Here is a 27,759-nt window from a genome sequence, read left to right as displayed (position 1 = left end):
GTTGTATCTGGTCAGTTTGTGCCAAGTCCTCACCCACAGAGCATGCATCAGACATGCTGCCTTATCAACACAACCAGCATCGCCATGGCTCCTTTCTCTGCAAGTCCCCGTCTGGGACAGGGCCCTCTGTCTAGTCCCCGCCGTGGCACTCAGCAGGCACTGGGCAAGCGTCTGGATTCGGAGTCCTGTGAATTCTGAAAGGGACCTGCCACGTGTCTGGGCAACAACAGAGAAGACCCTTGTCTGGAGTCGGTGAGGAACACGTTCTCGGGACCCTTCCTGGACCATGATCCCACCTTGTAAACCTCACCCCACTGTAAGACTCATTCCCGAAGGAAGACTCAGTCACAACTAATTTAAAAAAGTTTTATTAAATCATTTAGACTTGAAAGAAGTCACAATAGTTAACACACTGAAGTGCGTTCTGTACACCACCAACCCAAACGGATTGATTCTGGGATTTTTATAAATAAAAAATAAACATATTTACAGTGAAAAAGAAAAAAACACATTAGCAAGTGAGATGATTAAACTGTTATCTATAATCAGTCTGGGGGAAGTACCGATCTACAGGATTACAAAGAAGGTGCTTAGGCTCGAGTTAGGTCAGAGTCCACAATTGAAGAAGTTAGTTGTAATATAGAAGCCATTTCTCACTACAGCTTTTTCCTCCCCAACCCAGAACTTTTGACCAATTTACCTAAAAAGCTTCATTTTCCCCTTCATTGGAAGTAAAAAGTACAAAAAGCTCTTAAACTCTCCCTAGAACTTTCTAAGGGATAAAGCTATTTAATGCTACAAAAACGCCTAGAAAACTACAGACAGAAACCAGTATGCAATTTGTGCTGCTTCTCCTCCCAAAGAGTGCAGATTCCTACTTCACCCACTAGGGACAAAACACGGAGTCAGCTTTTTGGGAACTCACTTTTAAAACCATCGTGTCTCTAGAAAGCCTATTTCTAGAACCATGTGGTTACCACATGTGGGGGCAGGGGGGCTTTCATTCTTCTGAACTATAAAAATATCTCCATTTAAAAATCTCCACCTGATACAAGGATGGCTTCTACCTCCCCAGGCAAAAGGTGAGGGCCCTGAAGCTCGGCCAAGGGCTTCGAGAGACCAGCAGGGATGATGACCCCTGGTGGTTTCCACGGCTCTCCTCTTCAGTACAGCTGAAATGAAGAGCTGCTCCAATCACGCAGCGCCCCAAATCCAGTTTAAATGGGACTTAGAGAAAGCAGCCCAGTCTGTTCAAGGCTGTGGTCTGGGAAAGCCACCGGCCTGGGCAGTGGGCTGCCCGCTGCCACCAGGCTAGTTGCCCGGCACAGGGCTCTGTGAGTTGCTGGGCTGTCTTGAATGTTTTGTTCCTGATGAACTCGCGGAGCGCGACCTCTGTCTGAGCACGGTTTTCCCTGGGAACTCCAACTCCTCAAATATGGCATTTTCAATGATGTTTGTTGCTTCGGGCCGTTCCATGGGGGATGGGGAGAGCATGTCTTGGACCATCACGTACTGAAACACAAAGATGGTTTGGTGATAAAACAGACAGGCTGCGATCTGTGTCAGTAAAAATGTTCTGTAAATACTAAATAGGATTGCAGGTCTGCAGTTTCTGATGCAGCTACTCAACTCCGCCACTGCAGCGCAACAGCCACAGACCACAGGTACACTGATGGGCACGGCTGTGCTCCAGCAAATCCTCATTATGCAAATAGGCTGCAGGCTGGATTCCACCTGTGGGCCCCAGCTTGCCAGCCCGAGTTCCAAATAAACATGAACTATTTTCAGGTCATTCGCGACTTTCTGACATAAAGTGTTTTTAAATCACATCCTGGAAACACAGACATCATCTGATCTTGAAAATAAATTATCTTACAAGTGCATACGGATCTACAGCTTGAAAATTTTGATTAAAAAACACACAGCAGAACGGCACTCAACACTTTTTCTTGGTTTTGTTCTGAATCTCCTTTAATGTAACATCTACTATTTATTTATTTATTTATTTATTTATTTATTTTTTAACACCCACTCTTAGGAGCTGCATATAACAATTTTTCTTAAGGCATTTCAGGTTAGCATAGCTAAGTATATTATTATAAATCTTATTTTAATGTAATCTTTTGTTATAATTAATGCACTGAAATAAAATTTGACTTTTTACATTTGATAATTAACATAACACTGTTTAATTTGCTTCAACTTCATTATTTAAGAAAAGTCTGGATTTACCAATGTAAGAAGTTAAGAGTGATGTGTTTCTGGACCAGACGTAGTAAACACAGACTGTAAGAGGAAGGACAACCTCTAACCTCAAAGGTTCGGCTCACCGTGTTCCCTCAAGGCCCGCTCAACTGCCCTCCCACTCTTCTGGAATCACCTGCCTCGTGATAAAACTCCCATACACAGAATCAGTGGAAATCAGGGCCTTTTAAAAAACTGTTGCTGGAATAAGCCTGTTCTTTCAGACTGCCATCAAATTCACGGAGCTGGAGAGATTAATGGCGGGACCAGAACCACAGGTCTCTTCCTCTGAGGGCGCTGGGCTGAGGGAGCCAGGCCCAGGGCCGGTGTCTGGTCTAACACTGAGCTGGTGCAGCAGTCCCCTCGTCTGGACACTCGGGAATCCAGGACTTACACGTACCTCACGAGGACACTTCTGAGTAAACAGCGGTGGAAATTTGAGATTTCGCACGTCAGCTAAGGTCTAAAAGGAAAGAGAAGTGCTACTTATTTTAGGCTCATTATTTTATTTATTTACTTATCTATTTCTTAAAGTTTTTATTTTATTTTTGAAAGTTTTATTTCTTTGAGAAGCAGAGCAACAGACAGGGAGAGGCAGAGAGAGATTCCTCGATCTGCTGGTCACTCCCCAAATGGCTCCAGTAGCCAGGGCTGGCCAAGGCTGATGCCAGGAGCCAGGAACTCCATCCGGGTCTCCCACGCAGGTACAGGGGCCCAAGTACTCAGACCATCTTCCACTGCCTTCCCAGGCAGCATCAGCAGGGATCTGGATCAGAAGTGGGGCAGCCGGGACTTGAACCAGTGCTCCAAATGGGATGCTGGTGTTGTAAGCGGTGGCTTAACTAGAGGTACTGCAAAGTCAGCCCCAGCCCCACACCTGTGTAAATTCTGAACCATCTGGTTCCTGATCCTTCACTTAGGTTTTTCTTTTCTAGAAGCTTTAGGGCCTTTGTTTCTGGTGTTCTGCAATTTGGATAATTTTGTTTTCTTTTTTTCCATTTATTGTACAGACTACTTGCTAGATCTTTCGATTACAAGTCCTTTGATTCTGGATGAGATTTACATCTGATCACCGTGACCAGAAGTCAAAAGATAAGGTCTCCAACTGAGGAATCAAGAGCTGGTGATCAGAATACAGGCTCTGGAGACCTGGAGGTAAGCCCGAGGGCAGCCACACCGAGCCACGAGGGCGGAGGCGGCGGCCTTCCAGCGGCCAACCCACTCCCACAGCGGCCCAGTGCTGTCTCTGGGCACTTGCTGCTGAACTACGATGAGTGCAGGCAAAAACAATGTACAAACCACCCAGCTGAACAATTTTGTAAAGACTGAGCTGGGCTTTTACTTATTTATTCATTTTTAAAAGATTTATTCATTTGAAAGGCAGAGTGATAGAGGTGGGGCAGGTTTCCATCTACTGGTCCACTTCCCAAATGGCAGTAAGAGCTGGGGCTAGTCCTGATGGAGGCCAGCAGCCTGGAACTCCAGCTGGGTCTCCCGTGAGGGTGCAGGGACCCAGCTACTTGGGCCATCCTCTGCCGCCTCCTGGACATGTGAGTGAGCAGGAAGCTGGATGGGAACCAGGCACTCCAATGACGTGGGTGTCAACTGGCAGCTTAACCTTCTGCAACACAACACCCGTCCCCAAGTCCCCAAACTAGCTTCAAACGGAAGCAAAAATAGTCTATAAACCCTCCCGGTGTGGCTCTCATGAACCCTTTCCCTTCTAGCTAACCAGTCCGCTGGTATGAACAGCAATGTGACATTTTTTTGAAAGCCTCTTTCTTTTGTTCATTCTTAGATTATTTGATTTTCCAATCTTTTCTCGAGAGGGGAGGGTACTCACTCTGACTCTCTCCATCTGCGTGTTGAAGGGGTACAGCAACTCAAACAGGATCAGGCCTAACGAAAAGATGTCCACTTTATGAGAGTAGTTGTTTCCGTGAATCTGAAATCCCACAGGAAGAAGACATTAAATAAAAATTTAACACAGCGAGAGTACAATGGATATGATAGCAGCACAGAAGCCCAGAGTTCACTGGGTCATTTCTTGGTTTCCAGGCATGGGTAAAAGTGTTAGCAAAGAGTTAATCCCCAGAGCCGCCTCTCCTCCACTTGCTCCCCTGGAGTAATTAAACTACTCAGCATCACAGAGGGGAAGCCCAGGTACAGCTCTGAGATATGCATCAGTCAAATAGGCCCCAGAAACCTGGAGCCGGCAAGGGCCGCTGACTCCCCCCAGGTGAGGTTTTTCAAAGGGAACCCTATCTAAGCAAATCTCTCATTTCTAATCATCTTTGTCCTCACCCATTTTTATGAGAAAATCTTCATTACTCCAAACCATTAATCAACTGTGGTTAGCCATCATTATGGCCCCTAATTATGGACTATTTTGCATTCTCAGTTGTATTTTCATGTGTATATTCTTATTCTTCATGACTAGATTATAAAGTCCCGGAGGGGAGGGAAGGGAACTGCTGCTTTTGTGTTCCCAACATCCAGCACTGGGTTAAGCACAGAGCAGGCCCTCAATAAATACTTATTTGTTAAAATGAACAAATGAATCACAACTGAACTACTCCATTAAACACAGCCTCATTCAAATGACAAGCAGCCTCCTGGTGACTTGGGAGAGCCCTTTGATTTGTGAAAACTTCCTGAGGACTGTAACTTGGCATTTGGCAAAGGGCCACAGAAGGGTGTCACATCAGAGTTGTTAACAGGGGCAGGTGGAGCGGGAGGAGAGGATGGGCTGGGGGGTTTCACAAGGCAGTTGCCGGGTTGTTGAGCCCTTCACAACCCTCCTCTAAGCAGTACTTGAGATCGGTCTCCTGGGTTCTTCATGCAGCCACCTGCCACTGTGCTTATACACGAGGGCGGATGGAAAGTTTCAGAGACACCAGCTGTTGTCGCCCTCCTCTGTCCTAAGTGACTGCAGTGACTGGAACCCTCCCTCATCCTGGGGTTTGGGAAGTATTCAAAGAAACTGCTCAAAAACAGAGCCAGCCAGCGCTGCGGTTCACTTGGCTAATCCTCCGCCTGCGGCACTGGCACCCCGGGTTCTAGTCCCGGTTGGGGCACCGGATGGGATGCTGTTCCGGTTGCTCCTCTTCCAGTCCAGCCATTTGGGGGTGGGGTGGGGTGGTGTGAACCAACGGAAAAAAGAAAGACCTTTGTTTCTCTCTCTCTCTCTCACTGTCTAACTCTGCCTGTCAAAAAACAAAACAAAACAAACAAAAAAAACCCCAGCGCCTACAGAGTTGGGGTGAGGAGGATATCCTCGCACAATATTCATAGACTACAAATGGACACAAATTCATGAGAAGCAACTTGGCCTTTGTAAATGTTTACTCCCACTTCAATCCCATCTACCCTAAAGGAGATGGGAAGCTAGACAGAGATTTGGGAGCAGGGATAGTTACCCGAGTGATACTCCTAAAACCAAAATTTTCAAATAAATAAAATGACCCCCTAAAAATGCTGGATAAATTGCTGAACTGAGCAAATACCACCCATACAAATAACAAACCATTTTTTTTTTAAGATTTATTTATTTATTTGAAAGTCAGAGTTACACAGAGAGAAGAGAGGCAGAGAGAGAGAGAGGTCTTCCATCCGATGGTTCACTCTCCAGATGACCGCAATGGCCGGAGCTGCGCCAATCCAAAGCCAGGAGCCAGGAACTTCTTCCAGGTCTCCCATGTGGGTGCAGGGGCCCAAGCACTTGGGGCATCTTCTACTGCTATCCTGGGCCATAGCAGAGAGCTGGACAGGAAGTGGAGCAGCCGGGTCTCGAACCGGTGCCCATATGGGATGACGGTGCTTCAGGCCAGGGCGTTAACCCACTTCACCACAGCGCCGGCCCATACCAACTTTTCTAACAATATTTAAACTATGGGAAATGCTTACATTTTAATATTGCATCCAAAATTTTATGGAGTAGAATCCCAATTTTGTTTCCCTAAGTAAGGTACAAATGTGTTATACGATGTGCACATATAGACATAAAAGGAAATAACTACTATTAATGTTTTAGAGATTTTTACTTTTTCTATGTTTCCCATAATTTCCATATTTCCTACATATGGGCCAGATAAATCTATAATGAGAAAAAAGCATGATTAATTATGCTATTATTTTTAAGGCTACTAATACATTTTAAAAATAATGTCATCTCATGAACACATGACAAGTTATCTTAATAAAACATCTAAAAACAAGAAATTCAGTAAAAATCTCATGAGAGGCAGAATATGCTTTAGAGTTTAAAATGACTGTTTTTTAGGGCCGGTGCTGCAGCATAGTGAGTAAAGCCGCTGCCTGCAGTGCTGGCATCCCAAATGGGCGCCGGTGTGAGTCCTGGCTACTCTACTTCTGATCCAGCTCTCTGCTATGGCCTGAGAAAGCAGTAGAGGATGGCCCAAGTCCTTGGGCCCCTGCACCTGCATGGGAAGACCCAGAAGAGGTTCCTGGTTCCGGATCGGCGCAGCTCCGGCTGTTCCGGCCAACTGGGGAGTGAAGCAGAGGATGGAAGGCCTCTCTCTTTCTCTCTCTGCCACTCCTCTCTCTATGTAACTCTGATTTTCAAATAAATAAATACATCTTTAAAGAAATAAAATAACTTTCATAAGTGTGCAATACTTGAACTTGGACTGTATTTCTTGGTAATTACAACCAAGAACAAAGTAACTGTGGGCCCCGCTCATTTACTCAGAGGGTAAGAAAAGAAAGAACTTGGATAACAAATATTTTAAAACCCTATCTTGGTACAGCTTCTGAAGCCTGGCTAAGACAATTCATACAGCCAAAGTATTTTGAGAGATATTTTTAAGGGACATTTAACAAAGTGACAGTTTCTCTATTTAAAAGATTTACTAAGAGAATTAACATGTCATTTTTAACTACCATATTTTAATTTCTATATATTCCTATGACAAAATTTCTACAGCTATCCTGATTTTCTAGTAGCTTCCGCAGTATCAAAGAGAGAATCCGCTGTAACCTCTTCCTATGTCCCTGCCTCCCACAGAACACACAGGCTCTTCCCTCTCAGTAGGCACAAGCCGAAGTCCACCAGCACAGCAGTGCTACAGGACGGGGTGGGGGTGGGGGGAGGTTGGTGATCCCACTACCTGGATGTTCACCTTTTCATTCTCCTTCACCTTTACTCATCCACGGAAGGCTAAGGCCATCGGCCACATTCTAGGCATTGTTGTAGGTGTTAGAGATAAGAGTAACAACAACAATGATCTGTGGCCCTGTTTTTGATGGTTTATATTTCAGAGAAGAAAAAAAGATGTCAGAGAATTAAACAGGTGAGAAAAAGAATATACAATATATTAGGCTTGTGGTCATCATCTATTTTAAACAGGGCTGCTGGGGACACTTTTCCATGTAGTGAGTTTTTCATTCATAAGCATCCAGATAGAATTCCTTGTTTTCACAATACTCAACATGCAGAAATACTGTTTCTAGCCTCTTAAAATAGTGATGAATTCTGAAAAATATTAAAAACTTTTTAGTATCGATTTCTGACATATGCTGGGTGGAAAAAGCAGGAAATACAGGAAAATCCAAAATAACAGAGTAGAAGTCACTCAAGGTCCACTGCTCAGAAGCCATGATCTTGGTACTTCATGGCTCCTGTGCTCTTTTGTCTTCTGGTATAAATATCTACCTGTGGTATTTCGAGATCCCATAGAGTTTTTCGCCAGGTCCTCACCCCAACATTTGAACGAGGTGATTCAACGACTTGGGCCGGTAGCTCTCTGTTCCTACTGAAGTCTGTTTGGATACCTTTGGTCGCAAACCATGGACGTGTAAAATTAAAATTTCTGCGGTATCTTTCTAATTTCTGAACTTTTCTGTGGCTTTCTCCCTCTTCCTCAGATCTGCTGGAGAGGACTATGTGCTGTTTCAGGGAGCGGGTAGGCTGCTCTGACCTCTTCTGGGGCTCCCCCGGCCTCCACCTGAGAAGGACAGCCTTTAAAACCCAACTGTCTCATTTTGGATTTCAGTGTCCTTCTTTCTTTTCATTACTTCTTAACACTTTCTATGAGTACATTTTACCTCATTAGTCACCTGAGAGGTGTTTAGGAGGCTTTTAGAATTTTTAGCTAGCCAAAACAGAAGCAAAAACAGACCAAAACCAAAATCAAAACAAACCACGATAAGCCTTTTTGGTTGCTGATTATCATCATGTACACTTGCACTCTGCATGTATGTTTCACACATGTTTCTCTGTGGCACAGAGGTATGAAATGCAAGTAGATCCTATTTTGATTTACCATGGATAAATGTTCAAACACTAACTACAGACAAAGCCTAGTATCTTTCTCTATTTAACCTTTTTTTGGGTAAAAAAAAATGAAGTTTTCTTCCTTCCCACAGAACTTAAACACATTGAATTACTCATTATTATAACTGGTGTTTGGCTTCAGTGTCACTTAGGTTTTGTTTTTTGTGTTTCTACACCCTTTCCTTTTGTTGTACTTTTTTTAAATATTTATTTTGAAAGTCAGATTTATAGAGATAGAGGAAGAGACAGAGAGCGGTCTTCCACTTGCTGGTTCATTTCCCAGATGGCCACAATGGCCAGGGCTGAGCCAGGCTGAAGTCAGGAGCTTCCTCCAGGTCTCCCACGTGGATGGCAAGAGCCCATCAAAAACAAACCTCTACTCCCATCTTTGCTTGCCCTGTTCTTACCATCTTCCGTTTCTGATTTTTGTTAATGTAACGGGAATTACACACCCAGCTTACTATGACGTCTACAGTTAAAACTGTAAGCTTTTTATGAAGAACATATTTTGGAGTTTATATTCAATTCCCATTTGGTATTCATTTTTACAAGAGCCACTGGTGCACACTGTTAATTGGCTTTGATGTCTTTTGCCAATCTTTATGTTTCTCCTCTTAAATTCACTTTTACTAGGAAATTGATCCACATGGCCCCAGAGAAGTCACAGTAAAGCTTCCTGCCCACTCTGTCCCTTATCTGTGCAGGCCCACCCACCAGCCACTTCCCTCTGCTGTTGCACATCTTTCCAGAATTTTCTTTACATAAACTTACGCAAACACTGGTCTTTCTGTTCTTTCCATAAAAGGTTCTACCCTATGCACATATTTTTGCACATTGCTTTTAACTGGAGATTTTGTTCACTCCTACCTGTCTAAAAATACCTGATTTCTTTTGTATTTGCTTACATCCAGGGCCAGAGACGAGAGTCATGAGTCACAACTATTTTCCTTCAAATCAGTGTACGTCACTTTATAGTCTTCCGGAGTTAAGTGCCATAGAAAACCCACTCTTTGGCTGTAACCTATTTAGTTCCTAGCTAAGTACTTAAAACCATTTTTCATTTATCTCTGAAATTTAAGATGTCTTGGGATTCTTCAAACCATTTTTAAAAACACATAAAAATAAAAATGTACAACAATGAAAAGAAGCACTTGGAAAAGGTGTAACAGTAAAATAAAGTCTCCTCCCCAGAGGATTTCCTGTTACTGGTCCCCATGTAGCCTTCCAAAGGTGATCTAAGGCAGTGGTTCTCAAGGTGTGGTCCAGGCATCCCTGCAGATCTGCCTTTCAGGGGGTTGGCCAGGTCAAGGCTATTTTCATAACAATACTACAGCATAATCTGTCTTCCCTCTGCATTGCCATCTGCACTGATCTGAGCATTAATCAGGGCAGCAGCACCAAACTCTATTGGTAGTAATTAGGTTCTTCAGTGCCAAGGAACTCACAGGTTACAAAAGCAAAGAACAAGAGACACACTTCACTTCAAGTGTCCTGCTGAGCAGTGAAAGCTATTTTAAGTCTCAGCCTTTAAATCCACATCTCTTTAGTAACCTATGTGACAACAGAACCCAAGCTCTCTGGCTATTACCTGTTTCTATTTTATTTTTTTCTTAAAGCTTTATTTATTTGAAAGGCAGAGAGACAGACAGCGAGACATCTTCCAACCACTGGTTCATTCCCCAGATGACTGTAACAGCTGGGGCTGGACCAGGCCTAAGCTGGGAGCCAAGACCTTCGTCCAGATGTCTCCTATGGATGGATGGCAGTAACCCCAGTGACTAGACCTTCATCTGCTGCCTCCCAGGCTCATTAGCACGCAGCTGAACTGAAGGGGAGGTGGGACTTGATCTCATCCTCTGCCCAGCATGGGAGGTAGGCGTCCCAGGTGATGCTTGACTGCTGCACCACAGGAAGCAATTCTGCCCACATCAAAGTATGATGGTCGCCACAAGAAAAAGCACCGTGCGACTGAGTCACAGCACGCGCACGCTGCTCCTGCAGTGAACACCAACGACAGGCGGTTTCTGAAAGAGGAGTGATGTGAGACGGCATTCAAGAGAAACTGACAGCATTTGCTGCCGATGATAAAAGTTGAGCTTTCAAGTGGAAGTTAGAATTTTGGGAAAATCTGCGTCCATCACTGGCACAACTTCTTAATACTTAAAACTTTTCTGGGGAGACTGGTGGTGATACTGTCTTGTTTTTAACTGTATAATGAACTGCGGCAACTTTTGGAACAGTTGCCTAACTTAGGAGATCAGTAGTTTCCAAATAGCAATGCACAATGGTACAAAATCATGCACAGGTGAAAAGATCTATTTAAAGTGCAAAATGATCAAGGGATGGTAACATAACAGATTACAAAATATTAACTGATATGATTTGGGGTTCCACAGTATAAATGTCTTAAGAAACTGCTGCTTATTTAGTTTTGAGGTACTATAAAGGAAGAATTTTGACAATTATCTGAAATGAAACACTGGTCTCTTTTTTAACCGTGTAACAGTGTTGGGGCCAGATTTTCTTTCTTTCTTTTTCTTTTAAGATATTTATTTATTTGAAAGGCAGAGTTACAGAGAGAGAGGGAGGGAGAGACAGAGTCTTCCATCCACTGGTTCACTCCCCAAATGGCTGCCATGGTCAGAGCTGGGCGGATCCAAAGCCAGGAGCCAGAACCTTCTTCTGGGTCTCCCACATGGGTTCAGGGGCCCAAGGACTTGCGCCATCTTCTGCTGCTTTCCCAGGCACATTAGCAAGGAGCTGGATCAGAAGTGGAGCAGTTGGGACTTGAACTGGTACCCATATGGGATGCCAGTGCCACAGGCGGTGGCTTCACCTGCTATACCACAACACCAGCTCCAAGATTTTCTGACATACTTTAGCCAAATAACTTCTTGGAATGGTCTGAATGCAAAGCAGTATGAGGGAAGCTGGTATTGTATAGCAGCGAGTTAAGCTGCTGCATATAACGCCAGTGTCCCGTGTAGCAGCACCAGTTCAAATCCTGGCTGCTCGCTTTCCGTCCAGCTCCCTGCTAATCCGCCTGGGAAGGCAGCAGATGATGACCCCAGTGTCTGGATCCTTGCCATCCACGTGGAAGACCTGCATGGGGTTCCAGGTTCCTGACTTTGGCCTGGTCCAGCCCTGGGTGTGGCAGCCATTTGGGGAGTGAACAAGTGGATGGAAGACCTCTTTCTCTCTCCCTCTCTGTCACTATGCCTTTCAAGAAAATAAATAAACCTTTAAAAAAAAAATAAAGCAGATACAAGAACCTGGCTTTTTTGTAAGTCATATATTCGCGAGATTTGTTAAAATGTACGCAAATACTCTTCTCAATAGTTTCATTTTTTAAATATTTTTTTCATAAAACATCTCAATATGTGATTGGTTTGCTATTATTTCATTTGATTCAGTAAAATTCAATTAAAATGAATAAAGGTCTCGGTATGAATTTCTAACATGGCAAATATTGACAGCTAAAATCCTATAAACACAACTTATGGGTTCATAATCATTTTTACAAGTGTAAACAGGTACTGTGACCCAAAGGTTTGAAACCCACTGATCTAAGCATAAAAAACCTTGTGAGATCACTGGCCTGGAGATGGCCGGGACTGCTCTTCTGAAGCTCCCAGGATGCCCTGCTACACCAGGGAGGAGACCCGTTGGGCACAGTCAGCTTGTTGTCAAGCTATCTAAAAGCACAGAAAACTCACCTGCTCCGGGCTCATATAGAGTTTGGTCCCTACTTGTCCCGTGTGTGTGGCGTAAGCTGGCATTGGGGTCAGAACCGTCTGCTCTTCCTCGTCTTGGTCCATTGCTGTCACTAATCCAAAGTCTCCAACCTTGACCACGTCATCCATTGCAAAGAATATGTTGGAAGGCTGGAAAAATAAGACAGGCAGAAGTACAGTGAGTGTGTGCAGAGGAGAGAAAGACAAGAGTGATTTAAATGATTACAGAAAAGAAATGCAAGAGACTAGATATTCTCAAGCATATTTCTCTTTAAAAATGGGCCAATATAAAAAGATAAAAGTTTTTGTATGCCAAACACTGTAAGTAAAAGGCAAAGAGAACCAGCATTTACTGGACATTTATTTAAACCTCCAGAGAGGCACATTCTCTAGGATTCTGGGCATTTAATCCTCAATCTTATTTTTCTGTTTATTCTCCCTGGTCAAGCCATAATAATTATAATAGTAATATAATAATAGTAGAAACAGTAAATGCATATATAGTGCTTGTGATGGGCCAGGTGCACTTCTTAGCAGTTTGCTAAGTTGAGCTAATAGTTTCCACTTGACAGATAGGGAAACTGAGACCCAGAAGTTGAACAAACTACCCAAGCTTCCTCAATCATTAAGAGTAGAGCAGGGACTGAAACCCAGGCAGTCTGGTTCTATGAGAAAAGGACCTTCTGATCACTGCCACGTGTCCAGGAGCGTTCAGAACATCTCTTGCTCTCTGGGAACTAACTGCTACTTGAAGAATGAATGAAGCAGACTCATCTGGTGGGTGTCTGAGAGGGGGAATCAGGGGCATCAGAGCTCTCAACTACTGCCCCTGGCTGCCCCTTCTAAAACCCAGATATCTTAAGACCACACCTCCTCCTAGCCCTCTGTCCCAACTTCTGCATGCTATTCATAGGACACGCCTACCCAATTGTCTCACGGGCTCCTCAAAACCAGACGCCCAACCTGAAACCCCCATCTTTTCTTCATACTCAACTCTACTTGTAGCTAACATGACCACCACTCACGCCCTTGAAATAAGGAGGACGGAAGCCATTTAGCTTGTGAAAGTGAATTTCATCATGCTTCAGATATTTCCAGAAAATACCATTTTTATTTCCCAAACTCCAAAAGACACTATGCAGTTTTGACTTTGGAGCAGTGAGGTGGCAGTGTATCACTTAAATGCATGGTAGAGGCCGGCACTGTGGCGAAGCGCGTAAAGCCTCCGCTTGCAGTGCCGGCATCCTATATGACCGCTGGTTCAAGTCCTGGCTGCTCCACTTCCAATCCAGCTCCCTGCTGTGGCCTGGCAAAGCAGTAGAAGATGGCCCAAGTCCTTGGGCCCCTGCACCACGTGGGAGACCCGGAAGAAGCTGCTGGCTCCTGGCTTCAGATTGGCACAGCTCCGGCTGCTGCGGCATCCTGGGAGTGAACCAGCGATGGAAGACCTCTCTCTCTCTCTCCCTGCCTCCACCTCTCTGTAACTCTGCCTTTCAAATAGATAAATAAATCTTTAAAAATAAAATAAAATACACAGTAATAATCAGCAGCTCTCTCATACAAAACCTTGGGCCGGAGACAACAGTAGACCATGCTGCTTAATCTTCCTCCCCACTCTAGTAAGTCATCGGGCCCTGTGACAGACAGCTCCTCGGCTCTCCAGCATCTCTCCCCCTGGGTTTGCACCAGAGGATCCCACCTTGGTGACCCTTCTTCCTGAAGGTGCAGGAACCCCACGGTTCCTAAAGAACTCACCCTGGCTCCAGAGGCTGCCCAGGCCAATCGGCACCATCTCCTCCCAGCCCAGGAGACCGCTTGAAGGATGGGGAGGCGTCTTTGGTTTATCAAGCAGAATGTGACCAGTGATTTCCGATCGATAGTTGGGAAGAGGTAACTTTCTCCTCATCCCAACCCCACCAACCCAAATGGCTTACAAAGAAAACCACACAGCCCTGCAAGTCCCTGGCAGCCATCCTGAGACTATGAGGGGAAGCACTTGTCTGCAACTGGAAATAAGAAATGGGAGGAGAGAAATGAGGTTCTGGCTGGATGGCTGGGTCCTAGCGAAAGCTCCACCTGAATCTTTACAAGAGTTTAATCCCATGAGCCAACAGGAGTTCCTTCTGCAGTGAAATCAGTATGCATGCTTTTGGTTGCAAACAAAAGAAAATTCCAAATAAAATGATACAAGCATGTAGAAAACATCAGGCATTGCACTGAGGCTGAGATGAGTAAATAAAACAGACACAGTTCGTGCCCCCATGGATACTAGAGGACAAATAATCCGAATGTGACGACAGTGACAAAGGAGAACTCTGTGTCCTGAGGAACTGAGAGAAGCCTAGAGTAGAGGGGATAAAATACCCAAAGTCTGGAAAAGCTGGAGCCAGACAGTGCTGAGGACAAAAATGTGACCCAAATACAAAAGGGGGAGGGAGCCCAAGAAGTTTAACACTGGGCTGGAGGACGAGGTCAGGATGCAGAAAATGTATGAGCTTTTCAAGAAAGAATAAAATTCCTGGCAGTTCTTTGGGGCACACTAGAAATCTTTAAAAAGAATTGTTTTTAGAAAAGAATAAAATTTGTTTGATTTCTAGAAAAACAGAAAATTTTCACCTTGGAGTTTTTTGATGCACAAATATAGAAAAATCTTGGGGCCGGCACTGTGGTGTAGTAGGTTAAACCTCCAGCATCCCATATGGGCGCCGGTTTGAGTCCCAGCTGCTTTACTTCCAATCCAGCTCTCTGCTATGGCCTGGGAAAGCACTGGAAGATAGCCCCAGTGCTTGGACCCCTGCATCCATGGTGGGAGACTTGGAAGAAGCTCCTGGCTCCTGGCTTTGGATCGACCCAGCTCTGGCCATTGTAGCCATTTGGGGAGAAAAATCTTTAAATAGTATTGTACCATGAAACATTCACCAAAATCTTTCTTACATCATAAAATTAGCAGGAAAAAACATAAGTATGTTCTTCCAAGTGAGCACTTCTGTGAACAGCAGGAGTTAAGTCCAAGCAGACTGTGTGTGCAGCAGCTAGCTGCTTCCCACCACCTGAAGAGCACGTGCCGTATTCAAACCTGCACAGCTGCAGCCTCTCAAGGAGGGGTTCTGGCTTCCCCGAAGCTGTCCCTTCCATGCCAACCAAAACAGCAATTCTCCGCAATCAGTCGGAGCCCTGTCACAACCCCTGAAGCAGGGTGGTTATGGTTATATTCAACCAGGTAACAAGTATGCTGGAACGCAGGAATTATTTCTAATTCTCCTTCCTCTTATCCGAAACTCTGACAAAACTTTAAACCCTACAGCTGATGTCAGAAGAAAATAACTTTGGCCCAGTTACCTTGGTGCCTGAAACAAAACTTTGTGTTACATAAAATGACACTGAAAGTATTTAAAGTTTATGCTATTTTCATCAGAAAAATATTCTCTACTGGTGACTGTGATCGGCCGATGGAATGTACAGAAATCAGCTAAATAGGGATTTTCAGAAACACGTTCTAAGGAAATGCTGCACATGTTAGTAAGAATCGGACCCAGTTTTGCATATTGTCCTGCTACAGTACTCAATACTGTATAAGTCAAAACCAGAGCCCAAGGCTGAGTTACAACCAGCTGCTGAAGCACTGTCCAGCCAGCTTCTCCTCCCTCCCCCAGGCTAAGTGCTTCAGAAGCCGGGCTGAAAAGCAGGCGTCTGCTCCAGCTGCTCCAACTCGAGCAGGTAACTCAGGAGCTCCTGCCTCTCCCTCCACCCGGGTCCCTTTGTCACCATGTTACTTCAGGGCCTTAGGTGTCCTTGTGTCAGGGTTACTCAAAGCTACGGAAGAAAGAGGGCGAATCTGCTCAGGGTGAGTTTTACACAAAGACTCTTGTCTGCCGTCAGGATTTCTGCGAATGCCTTTCCCAGTAAAACACACACATGCACCCGTCGGAGGAGAATGCAGGATTCGCCTGGTTTTCAAACACGAGCCTTCTTATTTCTGCAGTGGGCACCCTCAGGCTACCTCCTCAGACCTCCAAGCTCTGAGGGGCTACCTCCTCATACCTCCGGGCTCCCAGGCTGTGACGCCCCGCCCTGCTCTAAGGGTCTGCGGGTTAAAGCCACGTACACCAGGGGTGCTCTGGCTCACCAGATGACAGACCGCAAGCTGTGCGTGCCCTTGCACAATACAGACCTTGAGGTCCCTGTGCATGAGTCCTTTGCTGTGCAGGAACTCCACGGCCTCGGTGATCTGCAGGAAGATGTGCAGACACGCGCCGCGCTCCCTCTCCTCTATGGTGCAGCGCCGGCTCATCCAGTCCTTGAGGGTCTCCTTCCGGCACAGCTGCATCTGGATGTACAGGTACACCTTCGGGGAGCTGGGCTGGAGCTTCTCCGTAGTGTTCTTCGTGAGATCCAGACTCAGCGTGGTCGGTCTCGGAGGAGAAACAGACAGGGTAGCTTCCGAGGAGGAGCTGCTGCTGGAGGGCTGGAAAGGGGTCAGTTTATCAGCACAGTGGTTGCCGAGTGGCAGCCGGAGAGCTCTGGGCTCTTCTTTGCTGGATGCATTATCACAGCCAGAATCTTCAAACACTATCGAAGAGGAGGTTCTCTCCCTTGACCTGACGGAAGGAGAGGCTTCCGCAGGACACAGTTCAAAGCAGTGTCCCTCGTCATTGCCGTCCATGGTCCCGTCTTCCCCCTCGCAGTCTGTGAGGCAACTGTCCCGGAGGTTGGAGGCTGCATCCACAGACCCACTGACGTCCCCGTGCTCCGTCCCCGAGAAATCCAGTGGAGAAAACCGGCTCTCGGACGAACTCGTCTGGCCACAGGAAATCCCCACCGAGAAAGACCTGCTTCTTTGCGGTGAAGGAGCTATGATTTCAATGCGTTCTTTTGTAGAGAAAGGATCCACTCTGTGTATCTTAACTGATGGTGCGTCCATCGGGCTGGGAGAGCTGAGTGGCCAGTCTGTGCTGAAATTGGGAGAAAACAAAGAGATGGCAGTAAACATTCATGCTTTGCTTAAATAGTTTGAATTGCAGCCTGTCTTTGAAAGGTTTTAACTATAGCAAAGCCAGTCACCAAATGACATAGAACAAACAAACTCAATAAAAACATGCTATGCAAGACAAAGAGCATCACATCCCATCGTTTGCTTCTATGAACTTCAGGGTTGGCACTGTGGGTTCAGCTGCCACTTGTGCTGCCATGCCAGCTCTAGTCTGGCTACTCTGCTTGATCCTGCTCATGGGAAAGCAGCAGATGATGGCTCACTTGGGACCTGCCTTCCACGTCGGAGACCCAGATGGAGTTCCTGACTCCTGGCTTCAGCCTGGCCCGGATCTGGCTGTTGTGACCATCTTGGGAAGTGAACCAGTGGATGGAAGATTTCTCTCTTTCTGTTTCTCCCCCTCTCTACTGCTCTGATTTTCAAACAAACACATTTTTAAAAAACTGAATTTGAAAACTTAATTTTATGCTGTTGCAAGGAGTAGCTTCATCCATTGGCCAGAACACCAGCCCCAGCTTACATTTTTTTTTTTTTTATTTGACAGATAGAGTTAGACAGTGAGGGAGAGAGACAGAGAGAAAGGTCTTCCTTCTGTTATTTCACCCCCAAATGGCCGCCATGGCTGAAGCTACGCCGATCCGAAGCCAGAAGCCAGGTACTTCGTCCTGGTCTCCCAACGCGGGTGCAGGCCAGGGCATTAACCCAATGCGTCACAGTGCCAGCCTCAAGACCAAACAGTTTAAAATTACTTAAAAAGAAGTTATAGGGCCGGCGCTGTGGTGTAGCAGGTAAAGCTGCTGCCTACATTACCAGCATCCCATATGGGCACCGGTTGAGGCTCGGCTGCTCCACTTCTGATCCACCTTTCTGCTATGGCCTGGGAAAGCAGTGGAAGATGGCCCAGTTGGGCCCCTGCACCCACGTGGGAGACCCAGAGGAAGCTCCTGGCTTCAGATCGGCGCAGCTCTGGCCATTGCAGCCATTTGGGAAGTGAACCAGCAGATGAAAGACATTTCTCTTTCTCTGCCTCTCTGTAACTCTGCCTTCCAAATAAATAAATAAACCTCAAAAAAAAAGTTATACAGGTTAACTGCTAAGAGAAAACTAAATAAAATTAAGAAAAAAAGAATGGTGACAAATAGAAGCAGAGAATTTTCATATTGAGAAAAGCGACTGTCATTTCTTCAACCCTGATCCAACAGCACTACTGGTAAATAATTTTTTAAAAGTTACAGTTTGAAAACTTAACAAAATTTCTCCATGTAAATGGTGAGAGAATTTTCCAAAACATGATGATGTAAAACTCTATTTTTTTTTTAAGATTTATTTATTTATTATTTGAAAGTCAGAGTTACAGAGAGAAAGGGAGAGACAGGGAGAGAGAGGGCTCTTCCATCCACTGGTTCACTCCCTAAGTGGCTGCAACAGCCACAGCTGAGGCAGGCCAAAGCCAGGAGCCAAGAGCTTCATCCAGGTCTCCCATGTGGGTACAGGGGCCCAAACACTTGCACCCTTTTCTGAGGCTTTTCCCAGGCCATTAGCAGGGAGCTGGATTGGAAGTAGAGCAGCCAGGACAAGAACTGGCACCCATATGGGAGGCTGGCATCCCAAGTGGCAGCTGTATCTGCTGTGCCACAACAGTCCTGGCTGCTTGGCTGCTCCACTGCTGCTCCGGCTCTCTGTTACGGCCTGGGAGAGCAGTCCCTGCTTCTTTTTATTTATTTATTTTTTTAAATTTCCTACTTGTAAAGTTATAGAAACGATGTTGTGTCTCATAAGGAAAAACACTTGCCTGAAATTAGAAACTATTAGATTTTAAGAGTGTGTCCGACAAGTAAACTTACCTTTCATCTTTCAGCCAGATTTCATCCATCTTTTCTTGCCACTTCTCCGGCGGCGCCTCCAGCCAGGCGTTGAAATACCTAACTATGCCCGGGTGCTCAAGCTTGGCGAGGGCCTTCACTTCCCGCATCACCTTTTCCCGAGCCAGCTCCCTGAAACAGAGAAAACAAGGTGACGAGCTTATTCATCTCTGAAGAAGTATTCCGATTCCACAGTGAGCACAGAAGAATAACGGGGTGGGATTCTCCCTTGAATTCTGAAAAGCCACACAGAAAGTCTTGCATGAAACAAACAAACATATATTTTAGCAATCTGTTCTTCTGCAAATAGGTGTCCCAAGCCTTATGAAAACAAAGCTTTCCTGGCTTACTGAAAATGAATCACTACTGACTCTTAAATAAGACCACTGCTTAACGTAGTCAATAGGCTGAGTGTATTTAGGCGACGTATTGAGAAGAGAGCTTAGCCTCCCTGCTCAGGACAGAGGAAGCCCACCCTGACAGGGGCCACGTTCCAGCCCAGGAAGTTTGTCCAGCACACTGCTGCTTCCCAGAAGCCTCTACTCAGCAGCACGGGCGATGGCGTGTCTCTAGGAAGGCATCTGGACTTCCTCTTTGGCTCTGACAGCTTTTCTGGTAGAGCTAAAGATCCCACCATCCCTTCCAACAACATCCGTAAGTGCAAAGTGTATCCTCTTCTCTCCCCAGGAGGATGGCAGCTACGCCAGCATTTTCCCTCTCTCTAAGGATCCCAGCACATTTTTTAATTCTCCAGCTTCTAGGTCCCCACACACAGACACCTAATCCTATCAGCCCCATCTTTTCAATCCCTTTAACTTGGGACTGAATTATTGCAAAACAATCTTCTTCCTTTTAGATTTTATTTATTTGAGAGGCAGAGTTACAAATAGGGAGGAAGAGACAAACAGAAAGGTGTCAAATGGCCGCAATGGCCAGATCTGGGCCAATCTGAAGCCAGGAGCCAGAAGCTTCTTCCCAGTCTCCCATGCTGGGGCAGGGGCCCAAGCACTTTCCCAGGCCACAGCAGAGAGCTGGATTGGAAGAGGAGCAGCTGGGACTTAACCGGCACTCATATGAGATACTAGCAGGCAGAGGCGTAACTTACTACGCCCCAGTGCCGCCCCGCAGAACAATCTTCTAACAAACGCTCTGGTGCCCTTTCTTCCCACCAGCCGTTTCCACATGTCTACTTGGTGTCACTGCTGTTCTCCTTGGCAGCCCAGCTGTCTACAGAATAAAATCTAAGTTCCTCTGCTGGTCATAAGCACCACACTGTTCTGAGTGGCTAAGGAAACAGAGGCGGCCACAGATTCAGGGTAAAGATGAACACTGAGGTGCTCATCAATAGTTGAAGTTGGTTTTTATTGCAGTTATTTCCAGTTGTAATAATTTAGAAGACAAGTTGTTTAACAATAAGAAGTAGTTAAACAAAACATGGTATGTGTATTAAATGCACTATTCCCAAGCCAAAAACATACTTCTAATGGATTTTAGTATTTTAATAAAATATTCTTAATAAAATGGGAAGTGCTGATGAGACAGTGAAGGGAGCAATGATAAAACTGTAGGTAAATTTATGGCCAAGATAAAAACCCATGAGGAACTACTTGGAAGTATCAACAGTGTCATCACTGCGTAGACACATTATAATATAAATGGCTTTTATTTTAATATGAGTACTTTTCCTTATTTGCTACAATAAATACAGATTATTTTAAAATGCCATAATTTTATTAAGGTCTATAGTTCCCATGTGTCACTTTGGAAAAGTCCTGAGTTGTTAAGGACAGTTTTTAAACTGTATACAAAGCGATCTATACAGATCACAATTTTAGAAAACTGGTTACCTGCTTGTGCCGGGAGCCTCAGATTCTGCAGGCTGGACACCATTCTCTACAGTGTCTAGGAAGTGCGGGTATAGTGCGGACACTGGACAGTTAGGTTAGATCATGCAGCGCTAGCTCCGTGTTTGCTAACAGTGGCACCGTTACCTGTTGGGGAGACGGATCCTCTTGATGGCATAGTTGCAGTCGTCAACTTTGTTTCTGGCTTCAAAGACAACTCCAAAGCCTCCACGACCCAGGCACTGAATTGGTTCAAAATCTGTCAGATATCTTAAAAAAAAAAAAAGAAAAGAAAAATGAAAAGTAAATTTTTTAAAAAGTTTGCAACAGCTTCAAATTTGGTGAGCAGGTAAAAATCAGTTCAATCTTAGCAGATATAAAAATGTATAAACTCAGTAAACCCAGAACTTATGTTGATAAAGAGTATAGTTTGAATTTTGTTATAGTGGTAACATTCAGAGTTCTTTTGTTTGTATAAATGAAGCAAAACATATTATTGTAAATTTCCTAGGTTACAAAATTAAAAACAAAAAAGTTCTGTTTAATTGGGTATCACTTGTAAAGCACTTGCTCTTAAAGCAACTGTACTACTGATTTGTTGCATCCAAAACTTTCTATCAGTTACCAGAATAATAAGTCTCTAACCTTTCACTTCCTTTGGCATTTTCACTCAAAAGAAAATGTATTTCAGTGTTACTGCTTGTAAATTTTACGGAAGAAAAACAATCCTATTCTAGTTAAGACTTTTTAAGCCAGAAAAAGGGCCTGTGGGAGCCGAAGCTGACAGCGCAGGACTGCCTCACGTGTCAGAATGCTCAGCACCAAGAGTGCTGGGACACCAACACGCCTTCTGCCACTTAGGCTTGGGCCTCCACGTCGCAGCACCTGCACCCTGCTCGCTCACAACTTTGGTTTTTTTGGCTTCTGCTGTTGGCTGTACAGGGAGGGCCTTCTTTGCACTTGGTGAACCCCACGCTTCTTCCTTCTGCTCCACTCCCCACCTCTGGGAAGCTTTCCTAGCCCTGTGTCTTCTGTTCCCCAGCACTGTGCACACCATACTTGGGACTCTTTAGACTGCATCTCAACAGTCGGCAGCTGTCTGCATGCAGCTGGCTTGTCCCTCCACAGCTGTACAAGGCACCACGGAGGAGGAGGGCATGCTTATTTCCCTTTGTATCTGCAGGTACCACCTGGCAAAAGGAAGTTCTAACAGCTGTCAGTTGGATAACCTCATGAATTAAATCATGAGTGCGTGTATGAGGTGGAGATCATTCTAGCCATGTGGGAGAGTTGAATTACCCAGTCTTTGATGTCTCTTATAAAGGTTATTGCCTTACGGCTTACACATTCCCGCTAATTTAGGAGTTGTCTCAACTGGTTAAAGCATGGAGCTAGGAGGAGAGGCAATAGCTCTCCACCCTCCACAGACCAATTACTGTCAGAGAATAAACAGGGATAATCTGCATTCCTCAGAATAGCTAGTCAAGGTACAACCTATAAATCCATCTCCCCAGAGGCAAAAGCCATAAAGTTAACTTTCTATTCCTTGAGGGCCGACTGAATTATTTTCATTTATTAAGAAAAAATGAGGGGGCCGGCGTTGCGGTGTAGCGGGTAAAACTGCCGCCTGCAGTGAAGGCATCCCATATGGGTGCTGGTTCAAGTCCCAGCTGCTCCACTTCCGATCTAGCTCTTTGGTATGGCCTGGGAAAGCAGTAGTAGATGGCCCAAGTCCTTGGGCATCTGCACCCTGTGGGAGACCTGGAAGAAGCTCCTGGCTCCTGATTTTAGATCGGTGCAGCTCTGGCCATTGCAGTCAATTGAGGGGGTAAAACAGCAGATGGAAGATCTCTCTCTCTCTCCCTGCACCTCCTTCTCTCTCTCTGTAACTCTTTCAAATAAATAAGTAAATCTTAAAAAAAAAAGAAAAATGGGTACATTTTATATATATAAAAAAAGAAGTAGCATCTTCCATGATCTTAGGCCCTAGAAATAGAATCATCTTTCTAATTCTCTGGCAGCAGCCTTGCAACTGCATCTTTGACACTTTAAGAAACCCCACTCCTCCCATCCCACTGCTGCCTGTCTAACTCTTAAAACTTATGATTCAATTCCAACATGACCTCATTTATGAGGCCCTCCTGAATCATCACAGCCAGATTTAGTCTCTTAGGTCACGGCTGCTCTTCCTTCTACGCTTGTGTTTTACTGAGCATCCCTTTCCCTACAGACTTTAAGGCCAAGCTTGACTTCTCCCAAAGCCTGAACTACTCCTGTTCAGGGTCAGTGCTGAGTGGGCAATAAACGGCTTCAGCAGGGGCTGCTGCCAGGGAGCTGCTGGGTCCCTTGCTTCCCCTCTCACTGCGCACTGGTCTATCAGCCAGCATCTTCCTTAACAAGCATATTAAAGCACCCCTTACCGTTCGTTAGGCACCTAGTAACTGCTCTTCATTGGCAGGAATTCAAGGGCATTTTACCCATCCCCCACCATCCTAAAGCAGCTGGACTGATACAACGTGGGGTTGGCCTTCGGAGGAATCAGATGCAGCACCGGCCAGGGTGGCAATACCTGCAGGGCTGGGGCGAGGTTCTCCAGGAGGCTGTGTATGCCCCCGTCAGCAACCAGTACATGGTGCTGCTTCTCCCACAGCCAGGAATCACGGGTCTAGGAAACAAGGGTTGGGAACGGGAGTGCCACCACTCACCATTATCCCTCGGACTCACATGCAAAACGTTTGTTTCTTGTTCCCCCACCTTACACACTGTTGGCCTGGAGCTCTTAGTTCCAGAGAGGAATATTTTCACCAGGAGACGGGGTAATTTCCATTGAACTGGAAGTTAGCACTGCCACCCAGTGCCTCTGAATCCACTGGCAGAGAGCGTGGATTCTGTGTGTAGGCCGGGATGATGCAGCCTGACTGTCGAGGGGAAACTGGACTGCTGCTGCTGTTCCACAATGAAAGTAAGGAGGAGTGTGCGTGGCAGACAGGAATTCCTCAGAGGGCCTCTTAGTACTACCATGCCTGAGATTAAGGTCACTGGACGACCACAACACCCAATCCAGGCAGGACTACTAACAGCCCAGACCCTTCAGGGTTGATTTGAGTCACCCCATTAGGTGAAGAACAACAGCTGAGGTGCAGGGTGAATGCGGAGGGAACATGGGGTGGGCATGGAAGAAGGTGGCTGTGACTACCAGCTACAAGCACATGGCCAGCCAGTTACAGAAACGAGGTCTGCAGCTGTCCTGAGCATTTCTTCCTTAATTTGTTATGAACATATTTGTGGATGTGGATTACAGGAGAGAGAATGCTTTTTTAAAAAAGGAATTAGTATTGTAAATCAAAGGAAAAAAAGTAATGGTAACCATTAAAAGTGGACCCATGGGGTAGGCAGGTTAAGCCAGCACTTGGGACACTCCAATCTCAAATCAGAAAGCCTGGTTTGAGCCCAGCTCCTCTGCTTCTAGCCCAGCTTTCTGATAATGCTCCTGGGAGGCAGCCGATGATGGCCCAGGACTTGGCTCCCTGCCACCCACATGAGAGACTCAGGCTGAGTTCTGGACTCCTGGCTTTAGCCTGGTCCAGCCTTGGCTATTGCAGGCATTTGGGAGTGAACCAGCAAATAGAAGATGAATCTGGATGTCTCTCAAATAAAATGGGGGGGGGGGGGAAGCAGGGGGTGGGGGAAGGATAAGTTTATTTGGTACAAAAATTTTTTAATTTCATGTATAGTTTTTTCCCTAAATACACATTTTCCATGAGTTTTTTGAAGACCATGCTATGTATTATCTTTTAATTCCATCTTCCATGAACTTTCTGAAGTACCTGTATGTATCTCCTGTTGAGCCTACCTCATTACAGAGTTCTAACACATAATACATCTATTACTTTCCATCTCCTCTGTCACCAAACCAGTACCCTAGACATTACTCAGTAAAGTCTCCTCTTGTGCCATATCACTAGAGTGATGGGGTACACTACTGAGGCAAGGAGGAAAGTAGTGATAATCTCTGTGATGTGAAAAATGAACCATGACACCATTGCTTGCACCACAAAGTGTCAAAGGGAACATTTTATACTCGACAGATTGCTAAGGGCTTCGCTACTTTTATTTTACTTTCAAATTATTTGAAATGCCTACTTTTAGCTAACCCATCTCCCTCTGCTGCTTTTAAAAAATATATCTTTTTTTAAAAAGATTTAGGCCATCTCTCACTGCTTTCCCAGATGCATTAGTAGGGAGCTGGATTGGAAGTGAGGCAGCTGGGACTTGAATTGCCACCCATAAGGTATGTTGGTGTTGCATGATGTGGCTGAACCACAATGCTGCCCCCACCCCAAATTATTGGTCTTTAATCGGTATTTTCCTACCATTTCTAGTTCTTATTCCAGACAAAATAAAAGCTGAAATAAGTAGTAAGGATTATGAAAAATATAGAGACATATAATACTGTAATAAACATAACAAATGTTATTTGGTACTATTAATGCCAATCCAGTACATGTCAGACCCTAAATAATGAAGTCACTCAAATAAAAACTGAAGTTGGTGATTTGACTTCTAAACTCCTATAAAAGTCTCTCCTCGTCCCTCTTGGAGTACGTGGCACTTTAATAAATTTAAGTTACTTGAGGGTTAAGACTATATTTTATCTAGATATTCACACATACAAAAGAAAAAGACATTTAAGCAAGACCTTAGGGGTCACTTTCTCTCTGACTCGAATGGCTGCCAGCAGAGGGGATGGCACACAGAGTGCATCATAAGACTCTTACCGCGACACATATCCAGAGCTTTTCAGATCACTCCAGGTGCTGTCATTGGCTTCACCACTTACAGCATCATATTTATTTTCTGTCTGACACTGAGTTTCAGATTCCTTCCTTTGCTGACAGAGTAGAAAATAAAATTATTACCAGTATAAAGCTGAACTGAAATAACAGTGGAAAATAAATAGCATCAGGAAAAATAAAAGTTAAAAAAGCACAAAATGTAGCATTTCTCCTTATTAAGGAGAAAAACTTTACCTTCCCACTGCCATTCCCCCCAGTCTCTACCAAGGTTTTGTTTCTTTGTGCTGTGAGTATGTTACAGGCAGAGTGTGAGTATAATACACCCCTACACATAAACAAAAGACAGTACATGCAAGTAAGCAGGAGTGCCAGCTTCCAGGCAGGTCCAGAGGTATCTCTTTCCCAGCCAACTCTGTAGATGCTTTAAAAATGCGTCCAACAACAGGAAACTTAATTTGGCAATGTCTCATTACTAACATCTCCTAAAATATTTTCCAGGGGACATGAATGGTTAATATGGACACAGGAGGCACTGAGATTTATCTGTTTCATCACTGATTCTTTCAATAAATCTTTTCTGAGTGCTGATTACATGCCAGGCACTTAGGAGAGGACAGGGACATGGTAGTAAACAAGGTGGACTGGGTTCTTGTCCTGAAGAATGCACAGTCCAGTGGCAGGGGGCAAAATTAGGAATCACCATTAAATCCTTCTGTACGGGGAGTCCACGGTGTTCTAAGGCACAGCAGGGAATGGACAGGAGGCAGGGAACAGTTTCAGAGTCCAGGTCTAAGGGACAGCGTGCTCACAGGAGGGCTGAAAGCAGCTCTGCACGGTGACCGGGCCTGGGGGTGGGGAGCAGGGGCCGGGTGACAGTGAAGGGAGAGTAACGGTAAGGCAGGGTGCAACTCATTCAGAACCTCGGATGCTCTAAGAAGACCGGACTTTACCCCAACAACAAGGAGTCAGCTGTCTGAGGTTTTAAGTCATGAAATGCAGCCAGAGAGTCAGGGTGTGCAGGCGCAATGGCCGCTTTAGCAATTCAAGAGAGATGCGAAGGAAACTGGGAGATGGGGAAGGTGGCAAATTTAATGACATTCAGAGAGAAGAGCTTGACAGTGCTTGGTGACTGCACCAGAACAAGCTGGGGGCAGAAGAGGGGCAGAACTGAGTGCAGTCTGAGCCATGGCTCATCTGAGGCATCTGTGTTGCACCCGCCAGGGAGGTGCTCCAGAGAAGCAGATCTGGAAACCACTGGAGCTGGGCAAGTAGGGGGGCTGGTCGAGGAGGGTTTGGGGAATGAGCAGAAGACAGCCCTGAGGAACACGGATGTTACCAGGAGAAGAGGAGGAAGGTGAGGCCCGAGGCACCCACACCACATCACACCAGGACAGCACGGTGTCCAGGAAGCCAGCTAGAATGGTGAAAGGGGGCTGTTCAGTGGCGTCAGGTTGGAGAGGTTTGGTTAGGTAAGGACTGGAACGTGTCCTTCACATTCAACAAAGAGATCACCAAAAACTTCGGCAAGATCAGCTTCGGTGGGATGGGTTGAGCGAACGGGGAGTGAAGGAGTGGCAGTGAGAGTGGGGTTGGGTACCACAAATGTGGCTGGCCACAGACACACACACGCTACATACACTGCAGTGGCCCAAGGTTACAATGCAGCTGAAAGACCCCTGTCACGCAGCATGCTGGCTGTACATCTGCTATGTCGACACAAATACTTAGCGCTGTGTTACACTGCCTACCCGGTTCAGCACAGTGACATGCTGTACGGTTTGTGGCCTTGGAGCAGTTGCTTATACCACATAGCTTAGGTGTGTAGTGGGCTACAGCAGGAAGGCTTGAGTAAGTGTCCTCTATGATGTTTGCACAATGATCGAGTCACCTAATGACGCATTTCTCAGAAGGATCCCTATCAGTTAGCGACAGCTGTCTGCAAAAGCAACGGTGATTTTATGGCAAGGCTGGCGTGCACGTACCCTCCTCCCCAC

General features: G+C 45.4%; 1 protein-coding gene across 2 annotated transcripts in view; it reads right to left on the bottom strand.

Annotated features, from left to right (window-relative positions):
- Window positions 1–352: 352 nt before the first annotated feature.
- The window catches only part of EIF2AK3 (eukaryotic translation initiation factor 2 alpha kinase 3), a 77,300-nt gene continuing 49,893 nt past the window's right edge, over window positions 353–27,759 (bottom strand). For both annotated transcript variants that reach the window (XM_017340230.4, XM_089326129.1), the window contains 8 exons: window positions 25,748–25,860; window positions 21,117–21,239; window positions 19,108–19,257; window positions 16,445–17,225; window positions 12,256–12,423; window positions 4,088–4,189; window positions 2,645–2,707; window positions 353–1,512 (listed from right to left, as the gene is read on the bottom strand). In XM_017340230.4, the coding sequence (XP_017195719.4) occupies window positions 1,312–1,512; window positions 2,645–2,707; window positions 4,088–4,189; window positions 12,256–12,423; window positions 16,445–17,225; window positions 19,108–19,257; window positions 21,117–21,239; window positions 25,748–25,860 (1,701 nt within the window). In that variant the 3' untranslated portion in view covers window positions 353–1,311. The remainder of the gene's footprint in view (window positions 1,513–2,644; window positions 2,708–4,087; window positions 4,190–12,255; window positions 12,424–16,444; window positions 17,226–19,107; window positions 19,258–21,116; window positions 21,240–25,747; window positions 25,861–27,759) is intronic.

This window comes from Oryctolagus cuniculus, chromosome 2 (genome assembly GCF_051225735.1).
Source record: "Oryctolagus cuniculus isolate XC-2025 breed Fujian yellow rabbit chromosome 2, ASM5122573v1, whole genome shotgun sequence".
NCBI classification, from domain to species: domain Eukaryota; kingdom Metazoa; phylum Chordata; class Mammalia; order Lagomorpha; family Leporidae; genus Oryctolagus; species Oryctolagus cuniculus.
The sequence above is the reverse complement of the archived record's forward strand: the minus strand, read 5'-3'. Positions and strand labels throughout refer to the sequence as shown.